Below are 16,057 nucleotides of genomic sequence, written 5' to 3' on the forward strand. Positions count from 1 at the left end.
CAAAAATTCCGAGTGCCCTGCTAACTTCCGTGGAAGTTAGCAGGGCACCTTCTGAAAACCAATGAAGGAAACCAGCTAAACCCAAACTAACTATCTGATAATTTGCCGTAAATTATCCGTTGTTTATCCGAGAAAATAATTATCTTGCCGCGGAAACATTTTAAAAAATATCGCGTGCCCTGCTAACTTCCGTGGAAGTTAGCAAGGCACCTTCTGAAAACCAATAAAGGAAACCAGCTAAACCCAAACTAACTATCTGATAAAAATCAGCTGATCGTTTGACACTTTTCATGAACTTACAGGAAAAGAAACTCCGGACTAAATCCTGTAACTTCTGACTAGGAACAGTTGCTCAGTTACTCTCTCAAATGTGTTCCCACTTACAGGTTTTATGTCAATAGGAACGACTTCCTGTAAGTTCTGACTAAATCCTGTAAACCGGACTGCTATTGGAACAGACTATTTGCGTTCTCGTACTTTTGTTGATATTTCGTCTCTTTGAGAGCGAATGCTGCTAAATTCTCAGAACTTTTGCTGCTGGAGAATTTTGTCCTCTCAATACGAGTACACACCTATTGTTTCAAAGAATAAACCGTTTTTTCGCTCTCCTTTAAAATTTGAGAGCCGTAAGATAGGCGGTTTTGCAATTGGGTGATGGGCGGTTTTGCAAAAAACATCGACGATATGTATAGTCTCATTTTCGTTGTTGGTGTTTCCGACAGGGTAGGAGTGTGATATAATAGCTCTGATCCAGTACTCCATGAACTTACAGGATTTTACACGAACTTGCAGGAAGTTGCAGGAAAAATGTTCCCGTACAACAAAATCCTCCAAAATCCTGTAAATGAGAGCGACTTTTAGAGAGTTGTGTAGAGAATGAAGTGTCAAACAATCACTGGTTGACGTTTTTACAGGAAAAATGGTTTTTTTGTTCCCGTACTTTTTGTTGTTACTCACTTTTTACTCTCACTTCAGAGAGTAATTTTGCTGTTTGACAGTTTTACAGGATTTTTCACGAAAAGTATTGGATCAGAGCTAATGTGGAACGATTTTCCGTCATCCCTTGTCAAATTTGGTTTGGAGACAAACCGGTTTCGGCGTTGTGCCATCTCCAGTGGTATATTTCGTTCTCGAGCGGAACGGAAAATCATTCCACGTTATATCAAATATGTATACCTTCCGGAACTTTAAATTTTTTTTCAATACTAAGGGCCGTTTTCTGAAGATATCTTAAAATTTATCTGAAAAGCTACTGGAGAAAACGGCCATAACGTAATTTTTTAAATGTAATCTTATTTGTATATAAAAATAATAGACCGTAGTACTGCTTAGAGCTGGTTTTCACTGTGTCATATTTCGACGACAAAATTTGTAGGCATTTTTTGACACAACTTTATCTCCTTTGATCCAATCCTTCACCGAATATACCATGGGCCAAATTCGGACAGATAGCCGATTTAGTAGCGCATGTAAATGACTGAAGACCTGTTCTGATCTAAAAAAAAAAAATCGGCCGTTTTCAGGTCCCATTTTACAATGTTTTTTCACTTATTTGACGACAAATACCATTGAATTTGACATAGTGAAAACCAGTCTTTTAATTTGATTTGTTAATAAATAATTTTTTCCAACTATCGTTATTTAAACTAACAAGCAATGTATCGTTGGATTTTATGGAAAAAAAATGTAGAGCTACATCGAACTACATATATATTTCACAGTGTACACAGTACATTTACAACTTACTACATTAGGTAGTCTAAAAATACTTACATTCAACGATAGTATGATTCATAAAAACTAACACTCTTTTTCCAAAACAATGCTCGTTTCAAGCACTACAACTAACTACAATTCTAACTAAGCTTACGTCATACTCGTATTATGTACTCTAGAAATGAAAAAAATTAAATACCTTTAGTTGCTATTAAAAAAAACACTGTTGTGTCAACTTAAAATGGCTTTGCCTCTTCTAAGTAACTCAGTATTTTGGGACGTGTTTTAAATGACGTTTTAAATACGACAATCGCATCAAGCATCGCCTTTTGTGGTTCCGCAAAGACATTCGCTTCATGTTTATCGAATATTTCCAAATCACCCGTTGTCGATGAGCTGCTATTGCTGCCATTCATTGAACCGCTGCTGTCTTCGTCTGCGCCAATGCCCAAGCTCAGCGCTTCGTTGATGATTTTAAATATGTCCAAAATGTAATTATCATCGGCGCGCATCGCCTCCAGCTTGTCGGCTGTGGATTGCAGGAAAAGCCGTTGCGCCATAGTCGCAACAACGCTTGCTAGTAACGGATAAAGAGGGAAATCGAAAAGAAAAGAAAGATTAACTATTTTTTAGAGGCATTCATTTGCAGCCTACTCATACTCATGCCAAGGTCCTCGGTTATGTTGTTCAAAACGATTTTCGCTGTGTAGTCTCGTATTTCGAAGTCATCATCCATTAACAACGCCAGCGTAAGCCCAATATACAGGCGTAAAAATGGCAATTTCTTCTTCTCCAGCGCTTTGTTGAAATGTACAGCGATGTGCGATAAAATTTGAGCAGCTTTCAATCTGAATAAATGGCAGTTGCCTATTGAGCTTTTTTGCATCTTAAATCTAAATAATTTTTCCCTTGCTTACCTCAAACAATCGGGATTCCACGCTTGCGATATTTCCAATAAATACTCCAGACACGATTGTGAAACCTTTGAGTCTACGCCACCTTGCTTGAGCACCACGCGTTCCACACACATTGTCAGTGGCGACTTAACGTCACCCGGATGCTTTTTAGACTCTTTTAGCAATTGACTTAAAGCAAAATCAAAGTGATCTAAGTAGCTCATTATTGCATACGCTTTCATAACACACTCTGGATAGTACAGCGTCTTTTGGATCAGCTCTTTTAATGTTGCATGCAATGCTTTACTCTGACGCAACTCTGTGGCCAAATTATCACGCATAGCAGTTGGTAAAGCGCGTACAAAACGCAATTCGTCATTGGATATTTCAAACTCAGACACATCCATTTCCACATTTCTTAACAGCAGCAATATAATATTAAGGCACACTTCCGTTTGTTCAAATTGCATGGTATTGTGTGTGAGTGGCGGGCAAAGTAGGTAGTCGGAGAGTGCACCAAACGGTAGAGTTAAGCGTAGCGTGTGTAGATTATAAATGTAGAAAGATTTGCGCAGCACCGGATAGTAAAAGCTCAATTCGGGATTGTAAAACTCCTTCTGAGTAGTAAAGTAGAGTAAACTTTGAATTGTCTCCTGTGGATAGTTGAGGTTCGATTGGCTGGAAGGTGGTCGTGAGAAATTTATGAAAAGTGTAAAAAACTATGACCATTTATGCAAATGTTGTAAGTTGTTCTATGCAGTCCACTCACCTTTGTAAAATCTCAATGAAAATATCCATAATTAACTTTAGTAGAATGGCATTTTTAACTTGCGTTTTTTCTTGAAATAGAACCAATGTGGTGGCAATATCGCCGACTAGTTCAACGTCAGGTTGCTTGTGCGCTTTTAGTAGCATATAAATCTGAAAGGTGGAAATGAAAAATTGTGTTCGCATTACTCGAATCTTGCCAAGGCAATAAAGACTTTTTGTTTATGGATTATTATATTTAAAGAACTGGTTTTTTAAGTTATAAACAAAAAAATATTTGTGAACGAGACTAGGCTTTTTGCATATTTTGGAAATTTGATTCGAGCCACCCTTTGAATAACTAGTGTTCGCCCAGTGGTTGAAATGCGACCTTTTAAATTAAGGGGAGTTGAGGTGGGCTGAGCTGAGACGAGTTGAGTGGAGTTGATTGATGTGAATTGAGATGAAATGCGTTGAACAACATAACAGAATATAACATAACATAACATGACACAACACAACACAATACAATACAACACAATACGTAACATCACATAACATAACACAACACAAACCAGTAAAACACAACACAAAAAAACACAACAAAACACAAAACAACGCAATACAATACAAGACAACGAAACGCAACACAACATCACATAACATAACAACGTAACGTAACATAACATAATACAACACAAACCAGTTAAAGACAATACAACACAACACAACATAAGATAACACAACATAACACAACTTAGCATAACATAGCACAACACATCACAAGACAATAAAACATAGCAACACACAACGCAATACAACATAACACAAAACAACACATCACAACACAACACAATACAACATAACACAATACAACACAACATAACACAACACAATACAACAAAACGAAATACAACGCAACACAAGGGCCGGTTGTTCAATGTCTAGTTATCACTACTTGCCGGTTAAACATTACTATCGACGTTTTCGACATCATGCATATAACGTGATCGATAAAACAGTCGTTGTATTTAACCGGAGCTTCTACCTCCGATTAGTGCTAATCAGACATTGAACAACCGGCCCTAAGTTCGGTAACGTCGCACGCTCGAGTTGTACGTGAAAGCCGAGTGGCTCCGTGAGACTCCCGTGTGCACCACATAAACCCCCCTGTTTAGAGATGGGCACGGGCCTAAATTTTCAGGCCCGGCCCGGCACGAGTGCAAAATCAACTTTCAAAAACACGCACGAGCCCGCACGTTAAGAATTTTATTGGGGCCCGGCCCGGCCCGGCACGACGGGACACGTCCCAGCCCGGAAATAAAGAGCTAACTTTTATTGTATGTATACATATGTACATAGTTTTAGTTTTGAGTTTATGTACATATGTATATTTACTAAGGCGAATCAATTTTTTACATCAAAGATTTTTATAACATATTTTCTGGGGCCCGCCGATCCCTGCCAAAAGCCCGGCCCGTGCCTATCCTACCCCTGTTGGAGGGAAGTATGCATACAAATTCACCACCATTTTGTTTACAAAAATAGTAAAAAATATTTCTATAAAACTTGTTTATTGAGGTAGCCTAATGGTGACAATATTAGGGGAACGAAGAGTGTTGTGGATTCAGCGGCTATTGGGGAAAACGAGAATCATTTAAAACAGCGATTCAAGCAAAAATGAACTTTGGGAAGGAAAACTAATAAATATATAAAAAAAAAATTTAGTCAAATATTGCGTTTGAAAAGATTGGTCTATGGTGGATTTTCGAGGTCTAAAGCCACACTGATAAGGCTTAATCACTTCGTTGACGGTGGGCTTATAGCCTATGCTTAGAAGGCTGATCCCGTAGTAGTTGGCGCGTATGGCGAGATCGCCTTTTTGTGGATTGGGCAGAGCACACTTAAATTCCAGTCGTCGGGCACGCGTTCATCTGACCATATTCTGCATAAGAGTTGATTCATGCACCTTATCAGCTTCTCGCCGCCGTACTTGAATAGCTCGGCTGGCAGGCCGTCAGCTCCAGCCGCTTTGTTATTTTTCAGCCGCGTAATCGCTATTTGCACCTCGTCATAGTCAGGCGGTGGGACATCGACTCCATCGTCATCGGCCGAGGTCTCGGATCCGTCTTCTCCACTACTTTCAGCGTTGCTACCATTCAGTAGGGTGGAAAAGTGTTCCCTCCACAATTTAAGTACATTCTGGACATTGGTCATAGGTACGGTGGCCATCCGTCCTTTATTTTAAAGGACAGTCCTTTATTTTACCCCCTGTCCTTTATAGTTTTTTTCAAAATAAAGGACGCCTTTTCTTAAACTGTCCTTTAAATCAGCTCTGCATTTTTTCAGAGGTAAATTTTTAAACACAGAATATTACCTTGTTTATACCAACACATAAAGCGCTTTGACCCAGTTCGCTGTGATTCATAACGGAAGCATAAACCAACTTTCAATACGTTCAGAAATTCAAAAGTGTATTGACTCGAATTTGTTTTCAAATCGCTTTTTTATTTCTCACATCGGTTAGAAAACAGGTATAAACACATCACTCATTTGACGCGAAGTGAAAAAGGCTGGTTTTCTTTATACAGCCCGTTTTAAATTTGAATTATTATTATAACAAATTTGAATTGTTGTTCGCTTCCATTTCGGTTCACCGCGCAAATTAATTATTTAAGAAATATCGAATAAGAATAACAAATTTTGTTTACTTTTCAATACGGTTTCTGCGAGTGAGCCTTAACGACACAGGTATAAATGCTTGAACGAAATATGTGTTGAGTCAAATCAGCTTTTTGTTAATGCGGTTCTTGCGTAGGTATAAACAAGGTATATGAAAACTAAAAATGTCCCTTATAAAATATAATGAAAACCTTCGCCAGTTCGTTTCGCACTCCACTTAAGGGTTTTTATTTAATAGGTAATCTTTTCACAATCACTCTATAGAGCACAGGGAAAGTTGTGCCCAGGATCGTGTTGCACGCTAAATTTCCAGTTCCACTGAAAGAGAACAAGAAACCCCCTGCTGCACAGTGGTTCAAAACTGGCATTTAGTGGTCGTAATTCACTGGAGCCTTCATTTTTTTCACTTAATTTGATATTTTTTTTTTTATGAAAGCTTATAATATTTGCTAGAGACCAGTTGAGCCTAATCTGTAAATTTTTACTTGATTATATTAATTTTTTTCTGCGCAAAATGCAGAGAAGTGGAAATTTTGAAGAAAATGTATTCTCCTTTTCCAGTTAATAAATATTACATAACAAAGACTAATCGAAAACAATTGTATAATTCCTCAAAACGAAAAAATTACAAAAAAAAAATGTTTGAAATGTTATAAAAAATTTTCACCGAAATAAATTTTTTTTTTGGTTTTTAGTAAAAATTGCTTCAAAAATGAAGACTACGGTGAATTATGAACATTAAATTCCAATTTTGAACCATTGTGTACCGGCTTCGGCGTGCAGTATGAATTATGGTAAACGCATTTTGGCAGCAAAGGATGGCGAAGTCCTTGAAAAGGACTTTGGCTTCATTTTTCGGAATCGGTTAATTAACTGTTAAATATTTTCCTAAATCATTTTGAAAGAAAAATGTCCTTTATTTTACGTTGGTTAATATGGTCACCGTAGTCATAGGTGGCCACTGTCGGCCAGCATTTCAATCTCTTCACACTCACGTATTTCGACCTCTCTCTTCTTATTGCGGCGGCTGAAATCCGACTACTTTTTTCGGCGGCGGTAGTTAAGAATACCCTTCGCTTCTCTATTTAGTTATGGTTTGGCAAAATAATTCAATGAATAAATATCATCAGAGAACGACCCAGAGAACGCAAACAAACAATAACAAACGTTTCGGTATCGTTTAGTTTCACTAATACAAGGTAACGAAACACAACAGATTCAAATCACTCGGAAGCAGTTATACCGAATCGCGATTTACATACGGTGCCTAGATCTTTTCATTACGCATTTGCAAGATCGATTTCTAAAACAGCGTGATATTTTGTATAATTTTGCTTGCCTCTTTTCTGACAAAGCACCAAATTTTCATGAATTATCTTGTTGTGAACTTTTTGAGAAATATATGTCGATTTTACATGATTCGATGCCAGAAATATGGAAAAGTGAAATTTAACTTTGGAGAAAACGCATCGGTGGTATAAATATTCAAAATTCATTTGAAGCTTTGGATTTTTGTAACTCCGATGCTTTTCCAAATGTTCATCAAGTACTTAGGAGTCATAGCTGTTTACCTTATACGACTGCCGCGAATGAAAGAACGTTTTCAACTTTGCGCCTCGGCGCCTAAAAACTTATTTGAGATAATCATACATAAAACAATGACAATCTTGGTTGTTGCGAATGACTTTATATAATAAATAAGTTAGTGCCGTTTCTACAACATCGTATCTCAGGATTTGGTTCAAAAATGTCCTATCTCAATATAAATTCAATATATCGGCAGTTGGGATAGGGTGGTTTTGAACCATTTGCTGAGGCAGGGCGATCTTCAATAAAAATCTGAAATGGGGCATTTTGAACCATTTGCTGAGATAAGGCGTTTTCCAGCCGATAGCCGAGATAAAGCGATCATCCATTCATCCGCCGATAAGACATATATTCGGTGGTGAAAACGTAAGTTTAATACATATACTGTGGCGATGCTACCGAAAAGCGCCATTTCACTCAATTTGTAGATAAGAAATGGCGACTAATTGATATCTTAAATTCACTTACCTGTAGCAGTTGTCCATGTAAGACATTCAAGTTCAGCGACTTAGGTTGGTCGGCAGATATCTGAAAGTAAAAAAAAAAAATATTACGATGCAAAATTTTAATTCGTTCTTCAAAAAAAAATCAAAAATCAATCTGCACCAACCAAAATAATGTTTGTGCAACATCAGATCAAAAACTGTAGCCTACTTTTAGGCTTAGCCAGTTTTCCAGTCCACGGTTAAATCTGAATGTGGTTTAAACTATTTGAAGCGCTCGAGCTAACTAAGATTAGGCAATCAAATGTGAGCTAGCTGTTAAATATGAACGCAGTTTACGTGATCTAAATTTAAAGTGGCATTGAAAAACAGTAAGAAGGTTGGGCAGAAAACATAAAAAAATACTCCTTCAACAATGATTAAAACGTGCCACTCAGCACTTTCGTTCATACGTACCACGATCTCAGCACACATTCGCAATATGGTTACGGGTATAGCGTCTTTGGAGACTAGCGCCAATACTGCTTTAGCCGCTAAGTAGCGCGTTTGCATTTCAGGACAACTTGCGCAGCTTGAAATGTACGGAATAAATTCGGTTAACTGAAAGAAAAGATATTTTAAAACAAATAATATACATTTTACTAAGCCACAGCACTCTTAAAACTCACTTTTAAATTTGACTCGGTACCCTCCAGTGCTGACGGATACAACCGGCTGAGTATCAACAGCAACGGATGCAGCTTATGCGCCTTTTTCTGCTTCTGCACCAATTCGCTCGCTTCGTGTAGCTGCGCAAGGAAGAAATCATAAAGTTTTGGATAGCGCAGGAAGAATACGCGTCCGGTCATTTTGTTGCGCACATTCAAGTTATCCGAGTCGCGTGTGCGTTGCACACCAAATATACGCGTGATGAGTGCAGAAAATAGCAAAGTTGCGGAATTCTTCTCCGACCAGGTTTCGGCATCGTAACCGCGTATGGCACACATAACACCATCACACACATACTCCACAACCGCTTCGTTCAAATCCGTACAACGGAAGAGGGCGCGCAATATGTTCATGGCATGCGTACGCGACTCAGCGCTACGTTCACGCGATGCGCACAGCTGCAACAGATGTGACATGCAGTAATAGAGAGACTTCGTTGAGCCCACCTGCAATTCGGATGTGATGAGCGCTTGCACCATGAAGGGCACGCCTGCACTGCGACGGGTGGCGCAAATCTTTTCGTTCAGCTGTTCATCTTTAGAAATGAGTGTAAGCAAGTCGCGCAGCCATTGCATGGGTAGGGAATTCAAATCGAGCACCTCTAAGCGCCAAAGGCGACAACAAAGTTTTGAGAAACCCACATAGGCTTGTTCGAAAGCGCCGCGATGCTTTGTTTCGGCAAGCAGCTGCTTGAAGTGTTCTCCAATTTCGAGCAACTGTTCTTTGGTAATGAGAAACTGCTCAGTCAGCTTGCTAAGTTGAAGCGGTGAACGTAACACAATCTCACCGAGTATCAATGAAACCTCTTTAACGGTGCGCCAGGCACAGAGTAGTACCATTTGCGGTGTCGTCTTTATATTGGACAAATCGATTTTTGCCAGTTTGGAAGAAAGTATCTTGCAGTTGGCGCCATCCTTCTCGTCAACTATCAACTCTTCACCATACTCAGGCGGCAATTTACTAAAATCGTTTGGCAAATGTCCCTCGGGTGAAGAACTATTAACCACTGGAGCCACAACGGTCGTCAGTTCCTTGCAAAGCACAATCAATTCAGCAATAACAATGCGCCATGGAATCTCTTGCGCCAGCGTCTTAAAATCTAGCCGCATCAAAAAATGTTTCACTGTAAACAAAATGCCATATAGGGGATTAAGTTTAGCCGCTTGCAGCAAACTTTCTTTCGCCACCTTTAGACCAGCTTTCAACTCCTGCAACAACCAACGCAGTGCAGCATAGTATATGGCATTATAATTGGTTGGCTCATAGCTACCAAAGCTGCCAATATGTTCAGTGCGATTGCAGAAGAACTCCAATTGATAAGCACCGGTTACGGAGTCGGTTGGACGGACTGATGTTAAGAGATTACAGATATGTGTTAAACTTATATTTAATTGATGCTGCTTTATGAGATTGCAATCTAAACGTTTTTCAATGGCTTTTAAAATATTCACAGCTAATTCTTTATTGGCTTCGTAAGAATCGGCAAGCATTTCAGCTAGCGCTTTAACGGTATTTTGTGGCAATATATCATCAAGTGAGATGGTGCAATTGCTGCAAATCTGTATACACTGCTCCAATAGTTGCAGAGATACTGACCGGCGACTGAAATTAGCACCCTAAAAGGGAAAAAATATATCGGATAAGAATAACGAAATGTTATTCAATAGTGACATAGAAAAAATATTATAATATAATTATAATTATATTATATTATAATAATAATAATAGTAATAATAATATAATAATAATATTAATATAATAATAATAATTATAATAATAATAATAACATATTGGATAAAAATAACGAAATGTTATTCAATAGTGACAAAGAAAAAATATTATATTATTATTACTGAATCCTGCACTCAAAGGTATCGGGGCGAGACAAATATCAGTCGTAAATATAAAATTACCCTAAATTAAATTTTTATCGAAATTGATTTCAGTAGGGCTGTTCATAATGTTGTGGAAATGGTATTGGATTTTCATTCGCAAATTGTATGCTTGCTGCCATGGCAACCGAATGCAACGAATATGCAAATGCAAGAGCATATGCACAAGATCCTGAACAGCCCTAGTATATGCACATACAAGCCGTTTATTTTAAAAGTGGCATAAGTTACTTCACGCCTCTTGTGCTTAAATTTCTGGTTACTTGTATCTGAAATTCGTCAACTAATGGTAAAAGGTTTAGCCATTAGTTTGTGACGATAGAACCATGATAAAAAACATTAGGAGGTAAAATCAATCTCTCAATTCGTCGGCCATGATTTTTTTCTGACGTTTGGAAACATTCAAAAAACCATGTAAAATTGAAAATAAAATTGTTTGAGATAAAAAAATGAGAATGTGTGTGTGAGCTTGAGTTCGAATTTTAAAATGATATTGCTGGCAAACGTCAAACTGCCTCTAAATGATTTTACCTTATGTTTTTTATCAGGGACGTGAACCGGTTTTGAACCGAACCAGTTTTGAACCGGAAAACCGCTTTTTTTCTATTAATTAACTGAATCATTAACCGAACCGAAATTTTCCACAAATGTTTGATCCGAACTGAAAACCGAACCACTTTCCATAAAGGTTTAAAGGTTCGATTCAACTAAGTTTTAGTTTTTCTTAGTTAAACATGATAATACCTATCATGTTTTTTTACCATGTGACAATATCAAATGTAAAGGCAACCCATCTCATTTGACAGACACTTGACCCTTAACCTTGCGCGTTGTTGCACTGGACACTTCAACTTGCGCATTATTTTTTATACCCGAGCGCACTTGTGCACAAGGGTATTAAAACTTTGGTCACATAACGGTTGTTTGTAACAGGTAAAACGAATCGAGATAGATATAGACAAATGTATACATAAGTGATCAGAATGAAAAGAGAAATCGATTAAGCGGTGACTGTCTGTCCGTCCGTCCGTCTGTCGGTCCGGCGGTCCGTCTGTGCACATGATAACTCGAATAAAAATTGAGATATCTTAACGAAACTTTATACGTGCACTTCTTTCGGGCGTAGGACGGATGGTATTGAAAATGGGCAAAATCGGACAATAACCACGCCTATCTCCCATATAACGGTAATTTGGAGAAATACGAAATCTTCGATAAATCAGTAAATATTAAAGCAAATTTATTCAAAATTGATGCTTTTGACAATCCTTTACCAAGAAATACGTTTATGATAAAATTTTGGAAAACGGGCGTGGCACCGCCCACTTATGATCACATATATGTATCTCGGTAACCGGTCTACCAATTTATACCAAACTCGGTATGGCTATTGTGCTTGCCAAATACAAGCAAAACGTTGAAAATTATTGAAATCAGACTAAAATTTAGGCCGCTTTTCTTATAACGGTAAATTTCACAAATGCTTGAAACCTCAATATTTCGAAATTTAAGGACGCTAAATTACTCAAAATTGATACACCCCGGTATACCATGTTGCGGTGGCTTTCGGAAAGGTGAAAATCATATATTTAATACTTGCGCCGGGTATTTAATGTTCGGCTCCGCCCGAACTTAGACTTTATTACTTGTTTGTTTTTCGAACCGTTGAACCGAACCGAAACCCCGGTTCAAAAACCAAAAAAACCGCTTTGACGAACCAATCCAAAAGTGCAAAAACGGTTCGAACCGCTGAACCGAACCGACAAAATTTTTCATCCGGTTCACGTCCCTGGTTTTTATCATGGATAGAACGATTTACAGATGCGTTCGGTTACAAGTATCCCGTCATTTAAGCTCAAGAGGTACGAAGTGACTTATGCCACTTTCAAAATAAAGGGCTCATATGTACTTGCGAATGTACATACATACATACAAATTTACCGATATTGTTATGGAATTGTATACATACATGCACTATTGTCAATTAATTATCGACATCGATAGATTTTTTTTAATATTTGTCGATGTCATAAATGTTATTTTAATATACATACATAAAGATGTAAATAACATAAAACTTTAGCATGCCACAACTAAGAAAGCCGCTGCTCATAAGCTGGTAACAAAATATTGCCCCGTGAAATATGCAATACAGGAATTTCCACAAATCTTCATAGCTGAATTGCTGAATATTTTCACTGCATTACCAACGTACCTAGAATCGCGGTGACAAGGATCCCATCATTGGATCATGAAATAAATATATATATATTTTTTTTTTATATGAGAATTTAAGTCTTTTCTTTTTGCTAAAAATTACATGTTTTTTCAACATTTCTGTTGATAAGTTTATCGCTATCGAATTATTATCGCTTATATTTCGTGAATCTTGAAATAAATTTTAGCTAATCCTATCAAATCATTCCTACCTGAAACAAATTTCCCACCAACTTTTTAATGACATCACGCAAAAATTTCAATTGCAACGGCGCAGAACCGCCAATCCTATCACCAGCGTTGCTCGCTGCACCTACTGCTTTGGCTGATTTATAGTCCTTCAATACTTTAACTAAATTCAATTCACAACGTATTAATGCCTTATTAAATAGCCCCAACATCTTTTGACGTGTTGCTGGACTTTGACAATTCGCATTGTATTCCAAGTAGTTAAGCAAATTCTCACATTCCAACAACGTCAGCAATTCTGTCGTCTTATTTGTCTCCACCAAGAGCCGCAAAGCCATAATACGGGTATCATCGGAGTTGGAGAGTATACTGTGTACAAGGTTACTAGAGAACTTTTCCATAACTTCAGTAAAATCCTCGACTTTAATGCCCGCTTTGCGTACAGCCCAAAGTGCTGATAACTTTGTACTTATCGGAATTTCTGTGTCGGTGTGTTGTATGATATGTTGCACAATTTTCGGTTCACATTTAACCGCCTTGACTATTAACGTTTCAATATCACTCAAACGTGCATCGTTGGACGTGGCAATCACAAGCATATATTCGATCCAGAGTTTTACCCACGTTTCAAAGTTAACTTCTTTGTGGCTGGCGTACATAAGTGCTGCAAAATCCATACATTTATTTTATTATAACAGATCTAAATATTTCTGCCAAACTTACTCTCAAACAAATTATTCACCATAAAATCGCGTCCGAGCTGCTCGGCAAATATGTTTGTAAAGACTTCAGGACAATTGCGTATTATGGCATCCGCTCCCAAAATTGCTGCAGTCTGCTGCAACACTATACATTTCATAGAAAGTGATAGGCGCTCAGAATTGCAAGCATCATAGATTTTCTGTATAAGAAAATCAAATTTGATTTTATATGCTGCTGCTACTGTATTGCGCAGCAAATCGCGACAGAGGTGGCGTACACTATCCATATGATGCTCCAAAAACCCAAAAGTGTAAATCAAAAGCTTACGCAAAATCAATTTGGCATCATCTGTGGGCGGCGACTGAGCTTTCAACTCGAAACTTAGTATGATCTTTGAGATCTGATAAAGTGCACGCGTGGCGCAAAGTAGTATATTTGGTACCGTAGCATTGGCATTGGCGATTTCATCAATCTTGCTGCATATGTCACGTATGTCAGCGGATATGCGTTGAAAGTCATGCTGATCGAAAGTGTTTACGATGCCAACACATAGAGCAATCTCATTAGGATTCTTTGTTAATTTCACTTCTTGTATAAAAGTATCATAGGTTGCATTGAGTCTGGCATTGTGGGCCAATAGAATACCAGCATTTGTGCGCGGATCCATCGGTATTTCATCGTCCTGTACGACTTGCTTACATAATACACTCAACTGTTTTAGTGTGTCACTGTGGATATCCTTGAGTTTAGAGCCATATTCTTGTATGCAACTCAGGAGTAGACGAACGGCATTATGCACATAGAGATAATATTCATTGCGCACAGAAGGCGAGCTAAGTACGCTGAAATAGTTAAGAAGGTATAATAAATATACACACAAATGCTGTAAATACATACATATGTACATTTATACATATATGTACACAAGTACATATATTACAATCTTATACAAACCCCAACTCGGTGAGATACTTCTGCACGGCTGCGCAGAGAAAGGGAAATACTTGGGATGTACTCATTTCAATAGCCTTCAGACCGCATTCAAAATTCTCAAAGCAGCCAGTCATCGATGTGACCGTGAAATTCCACGCGCTACTCTCAGTCTCTGCTCTGGCCTCTTCCACCAATCGCTGTATTGTTTGCGACAATGCGTTCACAATTGATGATTCATCTGTATCACCGGTGCCCAGGCGCGCAGCTGTAATCAAAAGCCTGCAGCAGGGGTAGGTAAAAGGCAAATGATTATTGATTTTTGTTTGCACGCTCCTGCATTGCTGAGATCAGCATTTTTAAATGCAATGCTTAATATGCACGTATGGTAGGTACGTCATGCAAACCTTGCACCTACTTACTTTAGAATCTGATTACGCACTGGATGCTTTAGTGGACAATGGAAGTACAAGTCCGCCAGAAATTGTAACGCCTGTGAGTCACGACTGAGATTTTTGAATATCTAAGAACAACAAAAACTAAAATTCTCAAATATCACGATGGAATTGTTTATATTAGTATCGCGCCATGCTCAGATATTTTGTTTACATTGGCCGGTACTACTCAACTTACATTTTTCACCGCCGCCACCTGCTCCGGTATGGATTTGGCATTCTTTAATTCCAGACAATAGCTAGCCTCGGCTGTTTTAAGCAATATTAATATATTTTCTTTCCTTTTATATACTGTGCTTAAATACTTACAATTTTCATAGTGCTTCGGCAACGTGACCAGCGCAGTACGCATATCCGCATTTTTCTTTACATTCTCGCCAGTTTTCACTGATGAAACACGCAAATTTAATGAATTCATTTTAGACAATCTATTTAAATAGCACTCAAAATTGGAGTTTCTGTGCTATTATTTTAAATTTATTTTTATTATTTAATTGAAGAGCAGCAAAATATTCCATCCGCCTACAAGGCGAATGAGCAACATAAACCGCCGAGCGGAAACGTCAGCTGTCCTATGTTCTTAACCCTATATAATTACCCTCTTTTTGTTGATGGCATTAATTTTGCCAATTTTTCCCCCAAAACTGCAACACCAGCAAAAAAACGTCAGCTGTTCGTCGAAGAGTTACCAATAGTCATGGTAAAAACCCAAAAATCAAATTGGTATATATTTGTAAGGTTTGAATTGTTAAATTATAGTAATTAAAAGTTTCTGTAGCAGTTAATCATATCCAATCGGTGTTGGATTATATTCCCTACCAGCACAAAAACTTCGGAAGGTCGAGTCTTTTTTTTTTTAATTTCCGCGTTTTCGTATCAGTCGTCACTATATA

The 16,057-nt window shown here is 38.0% G+C and overlaps 1 protein-coding gene across 2 annotated transcripts; it reads right to left on the reverse strand.

Moving 5' to 3' along the window:
- Window positions 1-1,042: 1,042 nt before the first annotated feature.
- Window positions 1,043-15,746, reverse strand: THADA (Thyroid adenoma-associated protein homolog). 2 transcript variants are annotated; one of them, XM_017619314.1, is made up of 13 exons: window positions 15,474-15,746; window positions 15,343-15,413; window positions 15,132-15,232; window positions 14,734-14,991; window positions 13,801-14,621; window positions 13,101-13,741; window positions 8,740-10,395; window positions 8,528-8,671; window positions 8,097-8,156; window positions 3,382-3,533; window positions 2,634-3,290; window positions 2,377-2,564; window positions 1,043-2,293 (listed from the first exon to the last, which is right to left on the reverse strand). In XM_017619314.1, exons 1-13 carry the CDS (start codon window positions 15,580-15,582, stop codon window positions 1,953-1,955), a joined length of 5,199 nt encoding a protein of 1,732 aa, XP_017474803.1. In that variant the 5' UTR covers window positions 15,583-15,746; the 3' UTR covers window positions 1,043-1,952. The 2 variants fall into 2 exon arrangements, with proteins under 2 accessions (XP_017474803.1, XP_017474797.1); XM_017619308.1 differs by having other exon boundaries at window positions 2,371-2,564.
- Between the last annotated feature and the right edge of the window lie 311 nt (window positions 15,747-16,057).

Source organism: Rhagoletis zephyria, unplaced genomic scaffold, assembly GCF_001687245.7.
Source record: "Rhagoletis zephyria isolate East Lansing unplaced genomic scaffold, Rhagoletis_zephyria_1.1 Rzeph_scaffold_00036, whole genome shotgun sequence".
In the NCBI taxonomy this organism is placed as follows: domain Eukaryota; kingdom Metazoa; phylum Arthropoda; class Insecta; order Diptera; family Tephritidae; genus Rhagoletis; species Rhagoletis zephyria.

Coding starts and splice junctions, on each gene's coding strand:
- THADA (XM_017619308.1), bottom strand. CDS start 15,582: ATGAATTCATTAAATTTGCGTGTTTCATCAGTGAAAACTGGCGAGAAT. Junction 13,742..13,800: donor GGTGAATAATTTGTTTGAGA/GTAAGTTTGGCA, acceptor TGGATTTTGCAG/CACTTATGTACGCCAGCCAC. Junction 10,396..13,100: donor TGGTGGGAAATTTGTTTCAG/GTAGGAATGATT, acceptor TTTCCCTTTTAG/GGTGCTAATTTCAGTCGCCG.